The sequence below is a fragment of the Helicoverpa zea genome, chromosome 22 (genome assembly GCF_022581195.2).
Source record: "Helicoverpa zea isolate HzStark_Cry1AcR chromosome 22, ilHelZeax1.1, whole genome shotgun sequence".
NCBI classification, from domain to species: Eukaryota; Metazoa; Arthropoda; class Insecta; order Lepidoptera; family Noctuidae; genus Helicoverpa; species Helicoverpa zea.
The window spans coordinates 4,269,959-4,291,621 of record NC_061473.1 but is presented as its reverse complement, the minus strand read 5'-3'; the positions used below and the strand labels follow the sequence as shown (position 1 = coordinate 4,291,621).

At 34.5% G+C, this 21,663-nt stretch overlaps 3 protein-coding genes and 1 pseudogene across 3 annotated transcripts; 2 read left to right on the top strand and 2 right to left on the bottom strand.

Moving 5' to 3' along the window:
• Positions 1-895: 895 nt before the first annotated feature.
• Positions 896-3,309, bottom strand: LOC124641194 (protein ALP1-like). Its single transcript, XM_047179205.1, has 2 exons — positions 2,897-3,309; positions 896-1,849 (listed from the first exon to the last, which is right to left on the bottom strand). Exons 1-2 carry the CDS (start codon positions 3,169-3,171, stop codon positions 943-945), a joined length of 1,182 nt encoding a protein of 393 aa, XP_047035161.1. The 5' UTR covers positions 3,172-3,309; the 3' UTR covers positions 896-942.
• Positions 3,310-5,291: 1,982 nt separating this feature from the next.
• Positions 5,292-7,903, top strand: LOC124641196. Its single transcript, XM_047179207.1, has 4 exons — positions 5,292-5,998; positions 6,073-6,093; positions 7,190-7,300; positions 7,559-7,903. The coding sequence occupies exons 1-4, from the start codon at positions 5,602-5,604 to the stop codon at positions 7,855-7,857; spliced, it is 828 nt and encodes a 275-aa protein (XP_047035163.1). The 5' UTR covers positions 5,292-5,601; the 3' UTR covers positions 7,858-7,903.
• Positions 7,894-9,591, bottom strand: LOC124641195 (putative nuclease HARBI1). The gene is made up of 2 exons (XM_047179206.1): positions 9,014-9,591; positions 7,894-8,905 (listed from the first exon to the last, which is right to left on the bottom strand). The coding sequence occupies exons 1-2, from the start codon at positions 9,235-9,237 to the stop codon at positions 8,035-8,037; spliced, it is 1,095 nt and encodes a 364-aa protein (XP_047035162.1). The 5' UTR covers positions 9,238-9,591; the 3' UTR covers positions 7,894-8,034.
• Positions 9,592-15,848: 6,257 nt separating this feature from the next.
• On the top strand, positions 15,849-17,020 carry LOC124641197 (annotated as a pseudogene).
• The last annotated feature ends 4,643 nt before the right edge of the window (positions 17,021-21,663 follow it).

Genomic DNA, 21,663 nt, shown 5'->3' with positions numbered 1-21,663 from the left:
AATAATAATGTTACAATAACAATCGAGGTGGTATTCATAGCAAAGTATCTTGTACTGTTTATCGAAAACTGTGTTTTTGTAAACAAACTCGCGCGCTCGCATCCCGCCCCGCCACCGCCACCCGCACCCGAGCCGGCGTCCGGCTTGGCGGCCATTGTGTTTTTGACCAGCGAGCGAGCGCAGTATTGCAGATTGAATTTGAAGTGTTTTTCGCCTTTTTGGGTTATTATTACAAAACCAGTGACGAGATGGATGATGACATTGACCAAGACGTCCCTCAGTTATTAAAGCAGTGGGGTTTACCCCAATATATTCATACTTTTCAAGGTAAGTTGTACCATTGTCTTAGTATCAGGATGCCATGTGTTCTATGAATTTTATTGTAACAACTGTACATTTACCATGGTTCGCTTGGTTCGCATTAAAGTATTCTATTTTATTTAAATAAGCGATTTGATCGATTGTTGTTCCGGCTGTTTTTGGCCACGCAGTAAGAAGCTATTCACATTATCCCGGGTCCGGCATTTTTGCCGAGCCCGGCATTTTTACCGAGCGTTTTGTCACTACGAATTGCCGGCAGAACGACCGGGCCCGGAGTAATGTGAACGAGTTTGTGCCGGTATCTGTCCCCCGCTCGCCCCGCTCGTGCTCCCCTCGCCCCGCCCGTGTTCCACTCACGTCATTCGGCTCGCATTTTCTGGTAAAAGTAGACGTTTAGCATGGATATTCAAGCAGAAACTTTAATTACGCTTGTCCAAGAGAGACCTGTTCTGTGGGATAAGACCGAAGACGTCTATAAAGACAAAAACTTAAAGTTAGCAGCATGGCGTGAAGTATGTCTAATACTGAAACCAAACTTCGATGAACTGGATGAAAAAGAAAGAAAACAGTACGGTGAGTTTTTAATGTTTTATTGATAAAATGTAAATGCATTGATAAATTTTATTTTATAGCTGCTGCCTGCCACGGAACGGAACCAATATCCGAAACAAAATAATTAGTAAATGATGTCCGTATAGCGTTGGCATTAGGGCCACCTCGACTTGACACATTCCGATTCATGGGTGTCGTTTCTTGTTCTTGTCTATGTTCTATATTTTGGTAACTTTCAAAATTTATACCATCTTTTTCTCTTACAAAATTATGTAAGACTGTACAAGCTTTAATTACTTGAATTGCTGTGTCTACGTTCAGATCTATAGCTCGATGGATTATTCGCCACTTATTTGCCAGAATACCAAAAGCGCACTCAACATACCTTCTTGCTCGACTTAGTCTATAGTTAAAAATCTTTTTATCAGTATTCAAATGTGTACCTCCATATGGACGTAGGAGATTAGGTGTTAAAGCAAAGCCTTCATCGCCAATAAGTATAAACGGTAATTCTTCGTGCAAGTTTTCATGAAGCGGTCTAGGCTTTGGTACATTTAAAGTACCATCATTGATCTTTTGCCAAAATGTACTATCCTTTAATATAGTAGAATCGCATTCCTTGCCATATGAGCCCACACTAATAAAAATAAATCGGTACTCTGAATCGACAACTGCCATTAATACAAAAGAATAATACTCCTTGTAATTAAAGAACATAGAACCACTCTTGGCTGGTTTCAAAATTCTGATATGTTTGCCATCTACTGCTCCAAGACAGTGAGGAAAGTTGGCTTTTCTTTCGAATCCTGAAACGATGTCCTCCCATTCTCTCTCAGTATCAGGCAGCTTAAGGAAATCTGTCTTTAGGTTTTCCCAAATGACGTGGGTCATTTCTTTTATTAGTTTACTTATTGTCGAAACGCCTACTCTGTATGAGTAATGTATTTCTTTGAATGAACATCCTGAAGCTAAATATCTGAAAAAAAAAGTATTTTTTGTTAATACATTATTACTTTATACGTCACCAAGAAACAAATTGTATTGTTTTATGATATTTTTTTATTGATTTCAGGAAAACAGGTTTCAACTAAATGGAATAATATACGAGATTCGTGGCTTAAGACAGTAAAGAAACAAAAAGATGAGTCTAAATCTGGATCTTCGGCCAAAAAGACACGAAATTATTTATATCACGAGCAATTAATGTTTTTGAAAAAAGTCTCCGAACCTCGACCACCACATGAGTCAGTTTCAAAAAAAGCAAGAACCGAGACTGAAGTAGGCATGGAATCAGATTTTCGTTCACCTTTAATTAAAGATAAAAGAAAAATTGATAATAAAGAGGTAAATGACAGGATGGTAAAGTTTTTGGACTCCAGAATAAACCCAGAAAAGGAAAACCATCATCTGTCTTTCTTCAAAGGCATTATACCAATCTTGAACACTTTAACTATCGAAGAGACTTTAGAATTTCAAGCTAGCGTCATGACAATGTTGCAAAAAATTAAAAGTAGGAATAATGAGAGACCAAATTACGGACATTGGCGTGATTCATATAATCAGATGACCGGACCAGATCAGTATTCTGGATACTACACACATAATAGCGTCAATCAACAGGCAACACCTACGCAAGATCAACACCACCCTGGATACTCTACGCAATATAATAGTAGCAATCAACAGGCAACAACATCTATACCATCAACTTCATCTCAGTCATCGAATCCGATTCCAGCTTCGCCATCAGCATCTAGTAATCATTCCATACATTCCCAAGACTCAGATTACTTAGATTTTGAAGGGTTTTAAGTTTGAGTACAAATAAATACATAAATAAGTTATTTGCATTTTTAATTCATAATGATTATCAAATACATACACCCTCCCACACACACACATTATATATATTCACATTCATCAAACAAACATACATAGCAAACATTCATTCATTAATTCAGTCTTAAGTAGGTACCTACGTCAAAACTATTATTACGCAATCTAGTGCATAAAATAATCTTACCTTAGACATATGGCTAATCTTTGTTCTGGGCAAATACATTCTCTGAAACTTGTATCTCGTACTCTTATGTCTAGTCGTCCCAGTAAATCGTCAAAAGTGGTTGCTGTCATTCGAAAATAATTGAAGAACTTTGATTCGTCTCTTCTAAGTTCACCCATTAATGTTTCAAATGTTCCAAGTGAAAATCTTTCCCGTAAAATAGGGTGTACCCAATGTTTTCTTTTATTTTGCCTTCTATTAAGATACCACCACAACACAACAATTTCGTCGTCCATTGTGCGCGCAGGTCCAAATTCAACTGAGGTAAGTACTTGACTGTCTGAATTTCTTCCGGGATCCGATGTAATGTGAACACTCTGTCCGGTGTCCGGTTTCCGGCAGGTCTGCCGGTCCGGCGTAGTGGGAACAGGGCCTAAGAGTGTTGGCGTTCTTGTATTCGCATAATGGCTGATGTAGGTCTTCTTATTGTTGTAGTATTCATATTCAATTTATACAAGTATATTCTATATAAGCTATTATTCAATTTAAACAAGTAAGTGGTGTAACTATATAATGACTTTATAAGTTTACAACAAAAAGTCTTAAAGTTATTCATGGAATTTCATTATATACTTACGCGATAAAATTAGTTGATACACAGTCATCTCATCTTAAACTTAATGGGTTTGGCACACAGGACACCCAGAGTCAGCTCAGCTTCAAAACATGCGAAAAGGATAACTAGTCAATAGGCTTGTTTTATACAATCTAGGTTCCCAAGCCAAGTATTCGATTCCCCTAGACCAGAAAATTATGCCTTAGGCGTTGGGACTTTCTTGTGTAAGTTATACAATTATGTTTTTTTATGATTTTTCAGTAAATGATATAACAATATCAACCCTGTCAATGATAGACAGAGGTCTCGCCAAGGAACTAATCCCGTCCATTGGGGATCGGGCCAAATTCTTAAAAAATTTAGATAACTGGATCAAAATAACAAACCCAGAATGCCCAGAATTCAGCAGCTGCAGCTCTGTAAGTAGCTTCTATTTTTTTAACATGTTTTTATTGGCTTCACCTGAAACTATACTATATGTGTAATATGTTGTTTGTCGTTGAAACAAAAAACTAAAGTTGTTGCTCTGTAAAGAGGAATTTAATTTTAAGAACATCAGAAAATCACAATTACAAACACAACTTAGTCTTACATGAAACAAAATATAAATGTTATTACTAACCTGTAAAGAGAAACAACATTAAAAGCTATTGCTTCAGATATTCACTCTTTAACAATGGTATTAATTGATATTATTTGAATTATTTCTAATGAACCTCGCTAAGGCTGCAATTGTAAAAAATCTCCATATTGAACATAGAGGAAAAAGTGCTGTCACCACAGATAATACTTTAAAGTATGTCTAGCCGCAGTATGCGCGGGAAATTCAAATTAAATGAAGTGTGAAAGGGCTTCATTTACATCTCCCCTCCCCCAGGTATACAAAACTCCCCTGATACTGGTATCAGTTTTGTAATATGAAACAAGTTTGATTCTAACTTTTTGTATCCTGTATTAATTTTATAAATTGAGTTAGATATTTTTTCTAATATTTTATTAGGTCCAATTTTTAATTCGTCTAGTTTTTTCCTATTTAATCGGTTACCATTTTCCACATAAACAAAGTCTCCTACATTAAATTGCTTATTTATTCTGTTTTTATCAAATTGTTGTTTATTATAATTGTGTGAATTTATAGTTCTTTTCAAAGCTATTTTTCTATCTCTTAATAATTCATTCTGTGTTTTATGTTCTTTCAACTCATCTGGTAAGATATCAATAGCTCTACCTTCCATTAAATAAGTTGGGGAAAATCCTGTCACTGAGTGTTCGGTTTCATTATATCTCTGAGTGCATTTTTGAGCGATAGTCGTCCAAGATGTTTTATAATTTTTTTCATTAATTGTACATCTTATTTTGTTAACTAATGTTTGATTCAACCGTTCATTAATTCCATTTGAGAAAGGTGCATTCACTGCAGTGAAAATAATAGGTATGTTTTCTTCCCTTAAAAAGCTTTTAAATTCTTTAGAATTTATGCCCGGATATTGGTCTGATAAAACCATTCCAATTTTATTTTCAGGAATAACCTTTCTTATGAGTTTAATAAAATCATCTGCGTTTTGGGTTTTTGATGTCAATATGTAGGCATATCTGGTGAAATGGTCTACCAGAAGGTGTAGATATGTTTTAGTAGAGCGGGAGCCACCAAACCCACCAATGGTATCTATAGAGACAATTTCAAACGGATAAGTAGCAGGTCCCAAATGAGACATCAAGCCGTATTTGAATTTAGTTCTAGATTTGTTTTTTATGCATATTTCACAATGTTCACATATTTTCTTTACATTTAGGGCCGATTTTTCAATCATCAGATAAAATGCCTAATAACTATTCTAAGGAATAACGTTATTGGACTGTTTATACAGACGAATAGATGCTCGTCGATTTTTCATTAGTAATTTATTGCATGAATAACGTTTTGATCCAATATTTCAACTCTAGCATTTTAAGCTTTTGAGAAGTGAAACAAATATATCGCTAAGCAATGCATTAGACAGAGACAGACTTTTTTCTATCCTGTCAAATTATCCGTCTATAATTTTTAGGTTAAAAATAGCCAGTTCAGTTTGAGTTGTTTTTGATTTTGTGAAAAACATAAAGTAAAATAATGGAAAACAAAAAACGAGAGCGCTCAGCCAATTTTGATTCTGCTGAAATTCAGCTCCTAATTAATTTAGTGGCAAAATTTAAAAATATTGTTGAAAATAAAAAAACTGATGCCGTTACTAATAAGGATAAGGAGGCAGCCTGGAGGCAAATAGAAGAGAATTTTAACTCCTGTGGAGTGTCCACAAATGCCCGATCGTGGAAGACCCTCAAATTGAAATACGAGGGTATAAAAAAAAACACAAAAAAGAAATCTTCTCTGCAAAGGCAAGAGATGTACAAAACTGGAGGAGGGCCTTCAAAAGCTCCAGAATTCAGTGAAATCGATGAAAAGGTGCTTAGCATCTGCTCGAACATAACAGGACTTGAGCCACGTCACGACAGTGACACTATTTCAAGTAAGTATTGGCATGTTTTTGGTTACCAGTTACTATTTAAAGTGCAAAAGCTCACATGTAATAATATTTTTCAGAATCTACTCCTCTGGAAGAAGTTGAAGCAGTGGCGTAGCGTGGGGGGGGCAGGGGGGGCAAATTCCCCGGGCGGCAGCTTTTAGGGGGCGGCAAAATTTACCCAGTTTAAAAAAAATTGTTCGCAACTAGTCTTAAATAAAAAATAATTAAATTTTCGCGCTCGCTTCGCTCGCGTATTCAGAAACTGTATGCGCTTGATTTTGCATTTGTCAAAAACTAAAAAAAGTTAAGTATGTTAAGTATGTTTGGGCTAAATTTTACGTAATATTTGGTTAAAGTCCGATAAAAATTTCGCGCTCGCTTCGCTCGCGTATTCGGAAACTATATTATGGCTCTTGTTATTGCATTTGTCAACAAACAAAACGTTAAGTACGTTTGGGCAAAATTTTACGTAATGTTTTTTTAAGTCCGATAAAAATTTCGCGCTCGCTTCGCTCGCGTATTCAAAAACGCTATGCCCTTATTTTTAAATCTATCAACAAACAAAAAGTAAAGTACGTTTGGGCTAAATTTTACGTAATATTTGGTTTAAGTCCGATAAAAATTTCGCGCTCGCTTCGCTCGCGCATTTGGAAACTACATAGGCAAGTTTTTCTTTATTTGCATTTGCTTACCTACACAACTGCCGACATGCGTTTAGCAGAGTGCTAATTTAGGTAAACCCGGTTAGTCCCGTAATTTAAATTAATTTGTTAAACAGTTTAAAGTAGCCCCGCTTTTTTAATTATTTCAATTTCATATATACTTATAGGCACCTACTTCACTAGCCTGCGTACCTAAAAGAATTTTAAAACCTTCAAGAAATCAAGTAACAAAGATATAAAAGAAAAGTCTACTTGAGAACCTCCCCCTTCTGCCAGGGCTGCGGGTTGTTTGAAAAAGTTACCGCGTCTCTGGAACATAAAAGGCCTTCGACGGAACACGACGGTTTTTAGTCAGTAAGAGTCTGACACTCCCTCATCGCTGCTAACCCACAGCGGGAAAAAAACTACCCCTTTTTTGAAGTCGGTTAAAAATGACAAACGGCCAGTAACACTTGTTAAAAAAAATACGCTGGAAGGGGCGGCAAAATCGACAACTGCCCCGGGCGGCAGATACCCACGCTACGCCACTGAGTTGAAGATAGTAATATTATTTTTGAAATAGAAGAAATACCAGAAAATTCATTCCAACCCCATCCAGTAGTTGATTTGGCCATCGGGGAAATTGTTGAGGACAATCAAAAAGGTATATGTCTATAAAAGTCAGATGTTCTTAAATTCAGTTATTTTATTTTAAGGAGCATTCTATGAGGCCATAATTTATAATTTATGCTTGCAGGCAGGTTGTAAGATTATAGTAGGGTACTACAGATTGTGTTTTGATATCTAATAATAAACCAAACAAATGAAACATGTTATGTTTAATTAGCCCATAAGCCCATACTAAATGTAGGTATACTTTCATGTAATGTATTGTATGTAATTGTTGTTGTATTACTTTCAGAAAATAATTGGGACAAATGGCACCCAAAGGCTTTAAAATCAAGGGTGTCCAATGTATTAAAACCAAATGTCTCCAAAGCTAGTGTCACCGCCAAACTAGACAAATTAAGCGAAGCTCGACTGGAGCTAGTACAGCTCCAAATGAAGACTGCCAAACTTGAGCACCAGTTTATGGAGGAGGAGCATAAACTGAAAATGTTGCATTTAGCTAATGATGAGAGAAGAAAAGAAGAATTACACTCATTACAATTAAAACAAAATGGGTGTAATTGTGGAGCAGTTCCAAATACCATGACTTAGATTTTTGTTCATTATTTTGAAAAATAAAAACTTGACTTTAATAAAATACCAATGTTTTTATTATGTAACATTAATTGAAAAAGAAATTGCACATATGATAAACATAAATTTCTATTGAATGAATATAAAGATTATATGTAGTAAAACTGTTGAAAAATTGAGCTTGGCTGCCCTAGATTATTCAGTAGGTAAGGCATGAAAATAATTTATTAAGATTAAGTTCCTAGTATGGCACCTTTCATCACCAGTAAAATCGGCTATAGCGGGTGGAAATATAGGCTGTGGTGGAATATGCAATTCTGGGTCCACTGGAGGTTCCTCCTCATTTTTTGATCTTGCCAAGTTGTGTAGTACAGCACAGGCTACAATCACATCTTGTGCAAGCGGCAGCCTACACCTTAATCCTATACTTAGGACTGGAAACCGTCTTTTCCAAACTCCAAAGCACCTTTCAATAACATTCCGTGTTCGAATTTGTGATTCATTATATAAAGTCTTAGTTGGTGTGTCTGGATTTTGAAAAGGAGTGAGTAGGTAATTAGTTAGTTCATAACCACTATCTCCAAGTATAATTCCATTGCCAAATTCACCATTCTCAAAGTGGTATTTCACATGTGAATTGGCAAATATCATGCAATCATGGGTAGAGCCAGGCCAACGTGCAACTATATCTTGAAACATCAAGTCTGCTGAACACATTGCTTGAACATTAAACGAAAAGAATCCTTTTCTATTCCTGAATTCTTCTGCAGTGTTACCACCAGGCGACTGAATCCTAATATGGGTGCCATCTATAGCCGATACTACTCTAGGGAATCTGGCTATTTTATAAAATTCTAGTTGAGTGCTTCTGATGTCTTCGTCACTTCTTGGCAAGTTTATGAATATTGTTCTTAAAGATGCTATAGCTTCAGTAACTTTTTTAATAATACGGCACATAGTGGAACTATGAATACCACCAAAATCACCAACAGTTATGTAAAAACTTCCAGTGGCATAAAATCGCAGTGCAATTAATAACTGCAACATGGGTGAAATACACTGATTTCTGAAACAAATAAAAGCCCTTATTTTAACTGATATTGTAAGTACATACATAGGTAAGCACTATCTTACATCACGGAAAGTGCGATATAACAGCTTACCGCTTACGTACCTTTCTGTTTGGTGCTTGATTTTATTTTCAATTAGGGAAAGTAAATATTGCACCGACTCTTTCCGAAGTCTGAATCTGCGATGAAATTCTTTTGAATCCCAAATCCTAAAGTGATCAGGCCTTGGGCGGATTATTCTTTCTTTTCTTTCGGGTGGATTTATATATTCATTTATTATAGTCTCTTCTTCGATAGCCAAGTCATCAATATTATCGAAAATATCCATAATAAATTGTTAATAGCGCAAGAAATAACTTTCAGGCCTTGGGCGGATTATTCTTTCTTTTCTTTCGGGTGGATTTATATATTCATTTATTAAAGTCTCTTCTTCGATAGCCAAGTCATCAATATTATCGAAAATATCCATAATAAATTGATAAATTGTTAATAGCGCAAGAAATAACTTCAAACTAAAACGTCATCTGCGTCAAATTATCAATCGAATAGTACTTACCTGGCGGTCAAGGCGGCAAATAAATTAATTCCTCAGATAAGGATTTATTCGTCCAATAGGTCTTACTCGACCATTGAAAAATTCATCAACTTCGCTATCTCTCGAATATACCCTATCTGTTTGTTTATCTGACAATTGAAAAATCGGCCCTTAATGTTAAATTCTTTGCTACAAAGAATGGTTTGATTTTATTTTCTGTTTGTTTTACTCCTATATGGCAGTAAGTATCATGTACATTTTTTATTAGTTTTTTACTGAATTCCTCAGTAAGTATAATTTTGTTTTTCTTTCCCGTCCTTTTAAAGTATATTTTATTTCTTAATATTAGTTTATTTTTATATTGTTTTATTTCTTCATTTTTCTCTTGATCGTTTTGAATGTCTTCTAGTTTAATCAAATTAACAACTTTTAAAATTTCTTCCTGATTTACATGTGGTTCTAAAACTGGGTTTCTACTTAGACTATCTGCTTCTAAATTGTCCTTTCCTGGTGAATATATTACTTCAAAATTAAATTGTGATAAGTAGTACGTAAGTTCTCCTAGCTCCTCATCTGTTCTAGCCTTAATATTCAGTTTTTCTAGGGGTTTATGGTCTGAAAACACTTTAAACTTTTTTCCTATGAGCCAATGTTGCCAGTATTTTACGGCCTCTTTTATTGCTAAGCATTCTAAATAAATAGCTTTTTTTTTTCTGACTGTCATTTAATTTTCTTGAAAAATATGCACATGGCCTTTCTTCTCCATCTGCCTGTGGTTGTTTCAAAATAGCTCCCAAACCCTGTATACTAGCGTCTGTATAGATATGTATAGGAAGATTAGGATCGAATATCTCTAAAATAGGGTTTGAACACAGTAGTTTTTTTATTGTATCAAAAGATTCTTGACATTCTCCTGTCCATATAAATTTTTGTTCTTTTCTTAACAAATTGTGTAGAGGATCTAATATGATTGATATGTTTTGTATATATTTTCCATAGAAGTTTATTTTTCCTAGAAACTGTCTAACATTTTTCTTTGTTTTTGGAACGGGAAATTCTTTTATGGCTATTAAATTATCCTTTAGTGGAGTAATGGTATTATTTTGTATAATGTGGCCTAGGTATTTTACAGAGTCCTGTGCAAACCTACATTTAGAAAATTTCAATCTGAAACCTTCTTTTGATATAGCCTCCAATAGCAAAGATAAGTGGTTAATGTGCTCTGTGAATGTCTGGGAAAAAACTAAAATGTCATCTATGAAATTAACTGTAAAATTGGATAGTTTGTGTTTTCTAATAATGCTACTTAGTATTCTTTGAAATATTGCAGGTGATGTTTTCAAACCGAATGGTAGACAAGTCCACTGAAAATGATTTTCTTGAGTAACAAAGGCTGTTTTTTTCCTATCTTCCACTTTTAAAGGTATAGACCAGAATGCGGAATTTATGTCCAACGTTGAAAAGAATTTACAATTTCTTGTTTTTATCATTAAGTCCTCTATAAGTGGAAATGGTTGCGACTGAGGAACCACTATTTTATTCAAATCACGGAAGTCTATGCATAGTCTACATTTTTTTCCTTCTTCTTTTTTATAGGCTAAAGTTACAGGAGCTGCAAAAGGACTATAAGATTCTTCAATTATATAGTTTATTTTGTAATAATTTTGAAACTTGCTCTTCTATTTCTTTTTTATCCTCATAACTGCATCTATATGGTCTTTTGCTACAATATGTATCTACAGATAAATCAATATGTGCCTCATAGCCTTTCACTAAGCCTACATCATATTTATCTTTTGCAAATAGTGAGCTATATTTGCTTATTAATTCATTTATTTCTTGTTGTTGCTGACCATCCAAATGATTCACAGTAATGTTGAAGTTTGTAACTTCAATGTGTTCGTTAAAGTTAACTTTACACTTACCGCTCATATAGAAACCATCTTTCACTGTAACTTCCTTAACATTATTTTCATCAATTAAATAGTGTTTGTTATCAGTTATGTCACCTGTAAAGTCAGGAATATTGACATTCTTTTTTAATTCTTTTTGTTGTTTTTGTGTGATTTCTAAATTTTCATTTTGAATTAGTTGAAAAGATTTTATGCAATCCAATCCAATTAAAAAATTATAGTCAAAATTTTGTTCATCTATGACAAATATATTCATTTCTTTTTCTATTTCAAAAATCTTTATTTTTAACGTTACTATTCCCATAGACTTTTTTACACCATTAATCGTTTTTAAATTTGCTAGATTATTGTTATTGTTGTTTGGGTTGTTTTTTAATGATAATAATTTTGAATTAATTATGCTTACATTTGATCCTGAATCATAAATGCCGAACGTTTCTATGGAATCATTTATTATTAACTTAGTTTTGATTAATGGTGGGATAATTAGTTTTTTGGATCTACTTGATTTAAACTCATTTCTAATTCAGAATTATTAACACTTCTAAATGGCTGTTTTTTAGACCGATCATCATCTTTATCTTTATTTTTAAACCAACATACAGACTCTGAATGATACCGAGTACCTTTCTTTTCTTTTTCACAGATTCTACATGGCCTATCTTTTAAATTTTTCTCTTTTGTTTTGCTTTCCCAATCTATATTTTTTTTCTCCGCTGTCTTTTTATCCAATAAATGTTCTAGTCCCCGGATACTACTAAATAAGTCCTCAGTATCTTTCAATGTATTTCGGTCAATCTCATTTGCTATGAAATTAGGTAACCCAATTACAATTAAATCAATTAAAGTACGTTTATCAAGTAATTTATTTACCTCCAACAAAAGCCGTTCTTTCTTTAAAGCATATTCAAGTAATGTACCCTGCCTATATTTAAATAAAAAAGCATACCTTATTGGTGACCAGCCTTTGTCCACATATGTTTCACAAAATTTGTTTTTCCAATAACACCACTCTGAATTAATAGTGTATTTTATAAGCATAGAACTATACCAATCTTGACAAGAATCCTCTATAAATAACCGAAACACTTGTATCTTTTCAATGTCATTATCTATACCTATACGTTTACATTCAGCTTCGAAGATATCCATCCACTGTGTCACACTTGTTGTTTTTTTTGTAAATTTTTCTATTACCATCTTTTCAGATAACTTCTTTAAATTGGACTGCTTCGATTCTTTCTTAGATTCCGCGAAACTTTCTAAGATTTTTGTGAGAGTTTCTGTAGACATTTCATTCGTTAAAACCTGTTGTGTTTTGGATGTACTTTCCTCCAGTAAATATCCTTTGAACTGCATATTTCCATCTTTATCCGTATACGTATCACGCAATTCTGATGTTAATGAAATCCAAACTCGTCTTTCTTCGTGTCTTTTTTGCAGTGTAGCCTTTACTTTTTGAAAAGTTTGAGTTTTAACTAACTCAGTATGCAGTTTTATCGGTTGCAAATGTTCCGGAATCAAAAACACGTGTCCATCGGCGTCCATAATTGAGGTTACGCAGAGCACATTTGTTTTCGGATCTTCAGCCGATTTTACAACAAATTTAAATTTAAGCTTTTCCATACTTTACAACAGCTATAAATAATGTTGTTTTGTAATATGTTGTTTGTCGTTGAAACAAAAAACTAAAGTTGTTGCTCTGTAAAGAGGAATTTAATTTTAAGAACATCAGAAAATCACAATTACAAACACAACTTAGTCTTACATGAAACAAAATATAAATGTTATTACTAACCTGTAAAGAGAAACAACATTAAAAGCTATTGCTTCAGATATTCACTCTTTAACAATGGTATTAATTGATATTATTTGAATTATTTCTAATGAACCTCGCTAAGGCTGCAATTGTAAAAAATCTCCATATTGAACATAGAGGAAAAAGTGCTGTCACCACAGATAATACTTTAAAGTATGTCTAGCCGCAGTATGCGCGGGAAATTCAAATTAAATGAAGTGTGAAAGGGCTTCATTTACATATGTATGTAATGTAATGTACTATCAGCTGCAAAATTGCATGGAGAAATTATGAATGAATTCATTAATAAATTCGCCATGCAATTTTGCAGCTGATAGTACCTAATCTGTTATATTGTCCTATTGATTAAAAAATGTACAAATGTATTAATAACAATACAACAATTTGGTTTTATCGAGCTGATCTGATGATGTTAGGAGATGGAGGGTTAATCTCTTCAACGGTTACTAGTAAACCCTTCAAGTTTAGGCTCATTTGATTTGTATTTATGAGTAGGCATCTATACGTAATAATAAAGTAAATAATAAATATTATTCAACGACCGGTCTGGCTCAGTCAGTAGTGACCCTGCTTACTGAGCCGATGGTCCCGGGTTCGAATCCCGGTAAGGGCATTTATTTGTGTGATGAACACGGATATTTGTTCCTGAGTCATGGATGTTTTCTATGTATATAAGTATGTATATCGTCGCCTAGTACCCATAGTACAAGCTTTGCTTAGTTTGGGGCTGGGTTGATCTGTGTAAGATGTCCCCCAATATTTATTTATTTATTTATAAGACAATCTTAGACAAATCGACTTAGCCCCACAGAAAGCACATTAGATAGGTAAGGTTTGTGTTGTGGGTACCAGACTACAATATATATAATAGATATTATATAGGTGAATACTTATATACATACATGGCCATAACTCGGGAACAAATATTTGTTATAAACACACAAATAAATGCCTGTACCAGGATTCGAACCTGGGACCTCCAGCTTCAAATAGGCTATGGAGGCTGTTAATTCTTATACCTATATATATGTAGTACCTATTTAAATAGTAGGTAATTTTATTTTATTTTGCAGCCCCCTACAGTTTTTGTAGATATGCTTAATCCCAAACACAAACAAATAAAGAGTGTGAGTGAATTTATAGCCCCTTTGAACAAGAATAATACCTCTACCCAACTAAATGATTCCAATTCCATTATACCTCCTACCATTGGTGAGAATGAGGAGGCTTGCTCTACTGTGGATCTGGATATGACCATTTGTAATGAAGATGAATGTCCGGTAAGATGAATACTGATAATTTAACTATTAGGTCCTTACCTATGAAATTGGTGTTTTTCATTACAACTATTTGGCTTCTAGTATGACTTAATCTTTTTTTAAACACCGGTATCCTTATTTTTTAAATAAAGACTATGTTTGCTACAAATTTGTGTACCAACAGTCAAATTAATTTAAGTATTTTTTTAATTTTCTATATACACTTCAGACCACTTTGATGCACCCATCGGCCGGCCCACTTTTTTTTAAATTCTACATCTACATTTTATGTTAGATAAAATTTTGATACCTCAATTTATGCGTGGATATTGCTTGCGTTTACCTTGAAAACTTTATTTCATTTGGATTACAGGTTTTTAAAATATTCCAAAAAATATTTGTATGGAGAAATCAATTTTCTTAAAATTCTTCATACAAAACACCAATTTCATAGGTAGAGACCTAATATTTGACCTCAAAATAAAACATAAAAAATGTTAGAACTAAATTAAATATATGCTTTTAAAAAACTATCATAATAATCCGTTTCTATAGTTTTATTTCATGAGTAACTATCGCGCTAACCGAAGACAATATTATATCATAATAACCTACTCAATTATTTTAATAATTAATTTTATTTTTGTGTATTTCAGCCGTTGAAAAATCTACTCTTAAAATCGAATGAAGGACAAGGCCTGCTAAATTTATATTCAGAACAAGGCAAATTATCAAATAATGGGCGAAGAAAAGTTTGCAATATAATAATAAAAGACCTAATGCAATCAGACCCAAATAAAAGAATAGACAGTTCTCTACTTCTTACAAAAGCACAAGAAATAACTGAAGTATTCAAAAAGGAAAATATAAGTACTTACTTTATTCCATACATTAATGATACTAAACTTAAAATAAAAAGATGTGCAAAAGGCAAATTATATGACTGTCTACAAAACAGGCGCCGCGAATTAAGGGAGGCTAAGGTTATTAAAAAGAAAAATGGCAGCAACATCAACAATAACAGCAACGAGCCAGAAGTCGTCGAAGAAGGCAAGTTTTAAGTTATCTACCTGGGTTTTTATTTTTTTTAATAGCCAAATGTGATCCCACTGTTGGATTAGAGCATCTCCCAAATAGGTTATTAATTGTATTCAAACCTCAAAAGGAAAAAAGGACAACTGTGTTGTTTGTCTGACTGCCTTTCCTTGGCCTCTTTCTAGCAACTTTAATAACTTGCAGTTTCATCATCCTCCTAACGTTTGGCCCACCTTTCTGACACGGTTCAATTGAACCTGGGGTCCGCTTGACAACCTAATCCCATGATTTGGCATGACACTAGTTAATTACATTAATAACTTGCAACTTATTTTACTAAATTAAATTATTTTGAAGTCTTTATTTCATGATTTTTTTATGAGTCCATGTATCTTTCCAGATGGTGGTGCAGATGAAGATATCCAGTGGCTCCAAAACTGTACAGAACCCTGGCATTTAGTGATAGAGAAGTGGCAAAAACTTCCAAAAATAGATTGAAGGAAATAGAGACTTCAGAAATGACCATCGGAGCATACATTAATAAATATCCAGTGTTAAAAACGCCACGCGGGCATGAGCTTCTTATTGAAGATTTTCAATTTTTATACCCATTGTCAGGGAATAAATTATTTGAAATATTCCCAACAATAAAAAATAATATATTCAAGGTGGCTCTATCTAAAACCCAAGTTACTGAAGTAAAAGAAATACTGGAACAACTACAGCTTCTAAACAAAAGTAAGTAAACCTAGGTTTTATAATTAGTGTCTTAGATATAAAAACGTAAATTACTTACAATTTGTTATATAGTTTCTAATAGGTAATAAAATGTTCGACTTAATTCAAATTACGGTTATCACTACATCATCACTACATAGTATAAAACAAAAACGCTTTTTCTGTTCATATGTCCCTTTGTATGCTTAAATCTTTAAAACTTTGCAACCGATTTTGATGCGGTTTTTTTTAATAGATAGAGTGATTCAAGAGGATGGTTTATATGTAGGTATAGTACCCGTGCAAAGCCGGGGCGGGTCGCTAGTAAAGTTATATTTAAATAACGTAATATTGAAGTAACGTCTTATTTTTTTAGATGATGAACATTATGAGGAAGTTGAGTCAATACTAGCGTTCATGCTGTTGCCGCTGCTCTTGGGAAACCCAACACACAGAACCAAGAAACAAGTGTGGCGGCCATCCAAAGCTGAAGTAAAGGACGGCTTCATTACACACGTGCTGAGACCAATGGCTGTGGGAATGAGGCTAGTGTGAACAGGCTCTAATAGGGCCCCATACTTTACAAGTTGAATGTAGAAATGATAAGTATAAGGGACGTCGACGCTGAAAAGACGCCTGAACGGGTAGCATGATCGCGCGAAAAGTGATAAAACATCTCCCTATCGCACTATTAGTAAGTGCGATAGGGACGGATGTTTTATCGCGCGATCATGCTACCAATGCAGATGTGAGGGGCCGTAATGTGTAAGTGTAATTTCTACGGACCAATGATTGTGATGATTATATTAAAATAAATGTCATTTTTCTCTGTACGTAATATTTTTTATTTTTGATTCCAGGGATCCTAAACATATAGAGCCGTAGCGCGTGGGACGTCGTAAAAAATGCCGATAATCTCAAATTCTATGATTCTAATCTAACACTTGATGACACTTATGATACAAGATAGTCGGAGTCTTTAGATAATGTATTGAAAAAGGCATTGTTTTACTACGTCACACATACTGCTGGCTCTATATATGAACTGCGTTTTGATGGAGCGCCTGCAATCCAGTGGACTGACAGCACCAACAACGGATCCCTTTTAGGCTTTCAGTGGAGAAAATACAGTTTTATTTACTTATAGACAAATAAAATTGGATTTTCGTCTACTAAAAGCCTGTGAGGACCCGTTAGTAGGTACTATAAGTGCACTAGATTGCAGGTTTCATCTAAACCAGTAGGTACTACATACGAGATAATAGCTATAACAATACCTAGGATGCTAGCATTACAATATGTATTGTACTTGTTACAATAAACATAAAGCTAGCATTGCAATACGAATAGTTATCATTACAGTTCAGGTCGTTATGTTACATAAATTGATTAGTAGATACAGCAAAATATTTAGTAAACCCAAAAAAAAAAAGTGTTTATGTATACAAGATCGCATAGTAGTCCTTACGATCGATTTAGTAATGTAAATTAGTGACGTATGGTTCTAATTACATTGGTATTGTAACAGGCGCGTTATTTGCACTGTATTGAGTACTATGTTGGTTGGTCAGTTAAACTTAACGTCTAGTTGTCCTTAATAAAACGATAGGTAAAAATAATAACAAAACGGTTTTTGTAAAGTCAACAACGAGTCTTGCTGTCACGGTTGCTAACAGAAGTTCTAGTTACAGTAGCATTTTTTCTCGTATAGATAGCCAGATATTTCTCTGCGTGCAGACGCAATTCTCCGTCGTTCGGTAAATAACCGCGGGCGAAACGGAACGCACTCGCAAAACACGAGGGAGATTTGAATTTAGAATTTAGTTTTTTTTTCTCCTGCGTTTGGATTTGTTTTTGGTTGGGGAATAATATTACAATCGCATATACATAGAAGAAAGAGGAAGATATCGTGTAATCCCGGCTCGACGTAGGCGCCTGTTTCTAGCTAAACCTAAGGCATATTATGATGGAATTAATTAATCCCTGAATTATGAATTCCTGTAAAGAAACATTGCCCGTTTCAATTGGCAAGGAATCCGCTCTTTCAAAGTAAGTTCTGTTTGTGTGAATAACTTAAATCTCTAATTTTCCGTCTAAAACTCAATTTATCAAAAAACTTATAAAAAGTCACGCGCCTAATGTTCACAATATTGTTCTTGCCAACCTCCAGCTGCGAAGCAACCGTTTGCCGCCAACGGATTTGAAAAAAGAATAGGTTTTATTTTTAATTGGAACATATTCCAATATCGGTGCGTCAGCCAGCGATGGGCTCTTTATAGTGTCGAGGGGACCGTATTGCCCGAAGCTATTTGGTTTGGAGTACGTATTGGAATAAGACAATCTGCACCCCGTAATAACTTGTTACTATGAGCTTGGGTGCTGGGATACTGTTACCGGTTATGACCTATTGTCAGCGAGAAGTACATAGTTTTAGAACGATACAACGTATACAATGCTATAATAGGACTGTAAGAAATTAGAAATAAGTGCGATCATATATGTTTCTCTACCAAAAATAATGGTTTCCTGAGCAAATTGACGAGGCACTGAAATGGAGTGATTAATTGAATGTACCAACATGATACATATATAGGTGCAGGTAAAAAAAGTTAGACTATTAAGAACTCTCAGTAAGTAAGATACCGTTTTCTTTCAGGAGGAATTAGCAATGATGCTTAGGTATAATACATATGTGTAAATGATAGTCTTTCAAAATAATTTGAAAGCATCAAACTTTTTTGATCGGTAGTTTGAACTACGATGAGAAGTAACTACTAAAACAAGATGGACTGTAGTGCCTATAGTAATTGAAGTGGCGTCAACAAGAAAACAGTCAATATTTTTTTCTCAAAACTTTTCTCGACTCTTTCTTACATCCAGTTTTCCATCTAGCCCAACCAACCTAGCGGGGCAATAAATAGCCCATTCGCGAGCCAATAGGCGACGCAGAAGCGAATCATCAAGCGTAGGTACCAGGCGCTCAGATATTCAAGGTAGTAGGGACTAGAGGAGAGCGGGGCACGGGAGGTGGGGGCGATCCGTCAACGGCTCGCGGCGGTCACGACGACCGACGACCTAAGCCGATGGACACACTGATTGTCGACCAAGAAGGTTGGCCGAATTACTTATAGATTATCTGTGGAAAAGAATTTGATCGAAATGTGTAAATATATATTTTTGTTGTATATAAAGCAAAAACTAGTATTTCCGAAATGAAAACCTAAATAACCTAAGTAGCAGTTGGTAAAGGTTTCAAATTATGTTTAAAGATGGTCTTCCTCGTGTAAAATTGACTGTTACTCAACTACTTCTTTAAAGGAAGTTACTCAAAAATTTCCTTTATTACTGTGTTCTGGTTTGGGATGTGTTTTTAATTGAGTCTGGGTTGATAAGAGAAGGAGCAGAGGGGAAGCTGCTGTAGCTGGTTTAAAAGCCAGACGTTAATTATATTCTGGAACGTTATGCTGCTACAAAACACATGGTATCTTTATATACTCCGTAAATGATCTAGCATACACAAGTATCAATCCTAAATCATGTAAATTCAATAAATTGAAAACTACAGCTTACATAAACCAGTGTGCACACCGCCGCTGCAGGCGCGCGACTGCCCGCTCGCGTGCCAGTAATTGCCCAGCGTTCCTTTTTTGAATAACTATCACGACTTTTTCGCTCCAAATACTCTTTTCTTTAGCTTTTGCACAGTTTAAATATGTTCTCTTGTAAACAGTTGTGAACCTGCGTAGCGACGTTTGTAACAATGACACTCACAATCGCACGTGCTCGGTGCACGACACTTATTATTGACAGCCCAGTAAAAGCTCGTCGATGCACATGCGTGTGTGAGTGACATTTTTACGAACGTTAGTAGATACCTTTACAACTGTAGATCTATATTCTGTGGTTCTTTTGGCTGTCCAAGGTATGCCACGCATGCAGCCAGACGGACGCGTTCGGAAATTTCAGGCATTTCGCGTGTAATCAGCGCTGTTATGGGTGTTCCTGACTCGTTCGCTGTTAAGGGCTTTTTGAGAGCCGAAACGTCCATATGTTTTTGTTACTTTTTAGGGATAATACTTACTTTGTATGATCTTTGGTTTCGTGTGAATTTTGTTGCTGCTTAGCTGTTCGGCTTTTGTTTCTGTCATTATTTTTTAAACTGACACTTCTCGAGCTACGGTAAATACTGAGATAGTTTTATACGATATTCCCAAAAAAATCTATATAATACCAAAAAATAAAAGTACCAAAAAATGTCTTAGAACTATAAAAAAAACCATAGACAAGTAATTTTTACACCAAAAAGGTTACATTGTTAAGTTCTCAAGCACCAAAGAGTTTGTACACCATGGCTGTCTCTATACTCAAAGTGTAAGTTTCTATCCTTTGAGAGATTGTTATGAAAGTAAACATTTGATATCTTTGTTATTATTTGGCTCTTGTTTAGTTTAACCATTGAAGTGGAGTTTGAGGTTTCCTCAGATAACAATGCTGGGTTCAGACTAATTGGGGTCTTGGTATTGTTTTTTTAATCGCTACTTCCTTATTCTTGTAGGTAGTATTGAAAGGTATATTTCAGAGACCTTCTTATTTATACTTCTATTCTAAAACTGAAAAGTTTGTTTGTTTGCTTGAAGCTAGTCCACTCGTATTATTTATTCCACCTGCTGAGCTATAGTCGCATCACGTAGTGTTTTGAAAATATCTTTATAGCCAGGAAGGCTATATTCCACTTTATACCCAAGTGCGTTAAGAAGTTACTCATACCAAAAGTCGACCCTTTCATCTCAAAACCAATACTTAAGTAACAATATTCATAATTTAAATCTTCAAAATAAAAGCCAAAAATAGCTTTGGACCTTCAGAAACATTTTTCTAATTAAAATAAGAGATGATTTTGTAATTCACTTTGGCGAATACATCCCCTTTGAAGATCAAAGAAAGATTAAATGATGTCCAAATAATATTACTGTTTAATTCTTTGTCATTAGTGAGGGGACATGCTTTTTATATCGATGTTTTTTAAGGAAAAATAAATGACTTTATAAATGAAATAATTTCCATGAAAACTCGTCTGTCCTTTTTTTCTTTTACTCATGTTATGTTAGTCTTTCTTATGTAAGCATTTCATTTTTACCTACATATCTAGAATTTTATTAGTGAAAATAACTTCACAGGCAAATGCTAAAAGTAAGTACTTACTTGATCCGGATTAAAAAGTCTGACTTTATTTCAATAAAAATAAAGTTACAAAATATCGATAAAAATTACATCACTATGGCTTAAAAAACAAAATCAGTATAACAGGGCGCGGTGACCCCTAGCAAATCGTACGATAAGCTTCATAGGGCCCTTGAGCTAATAACAGTTTTTGAGGGCAATTAATATAGTTTTTTTTACTCCATTAGTTCTTTGCATGTGTCATTCAAGCTTAGTTAATTCGGGGGAGGAGTTTTTAATACGACAATGTGTCCTA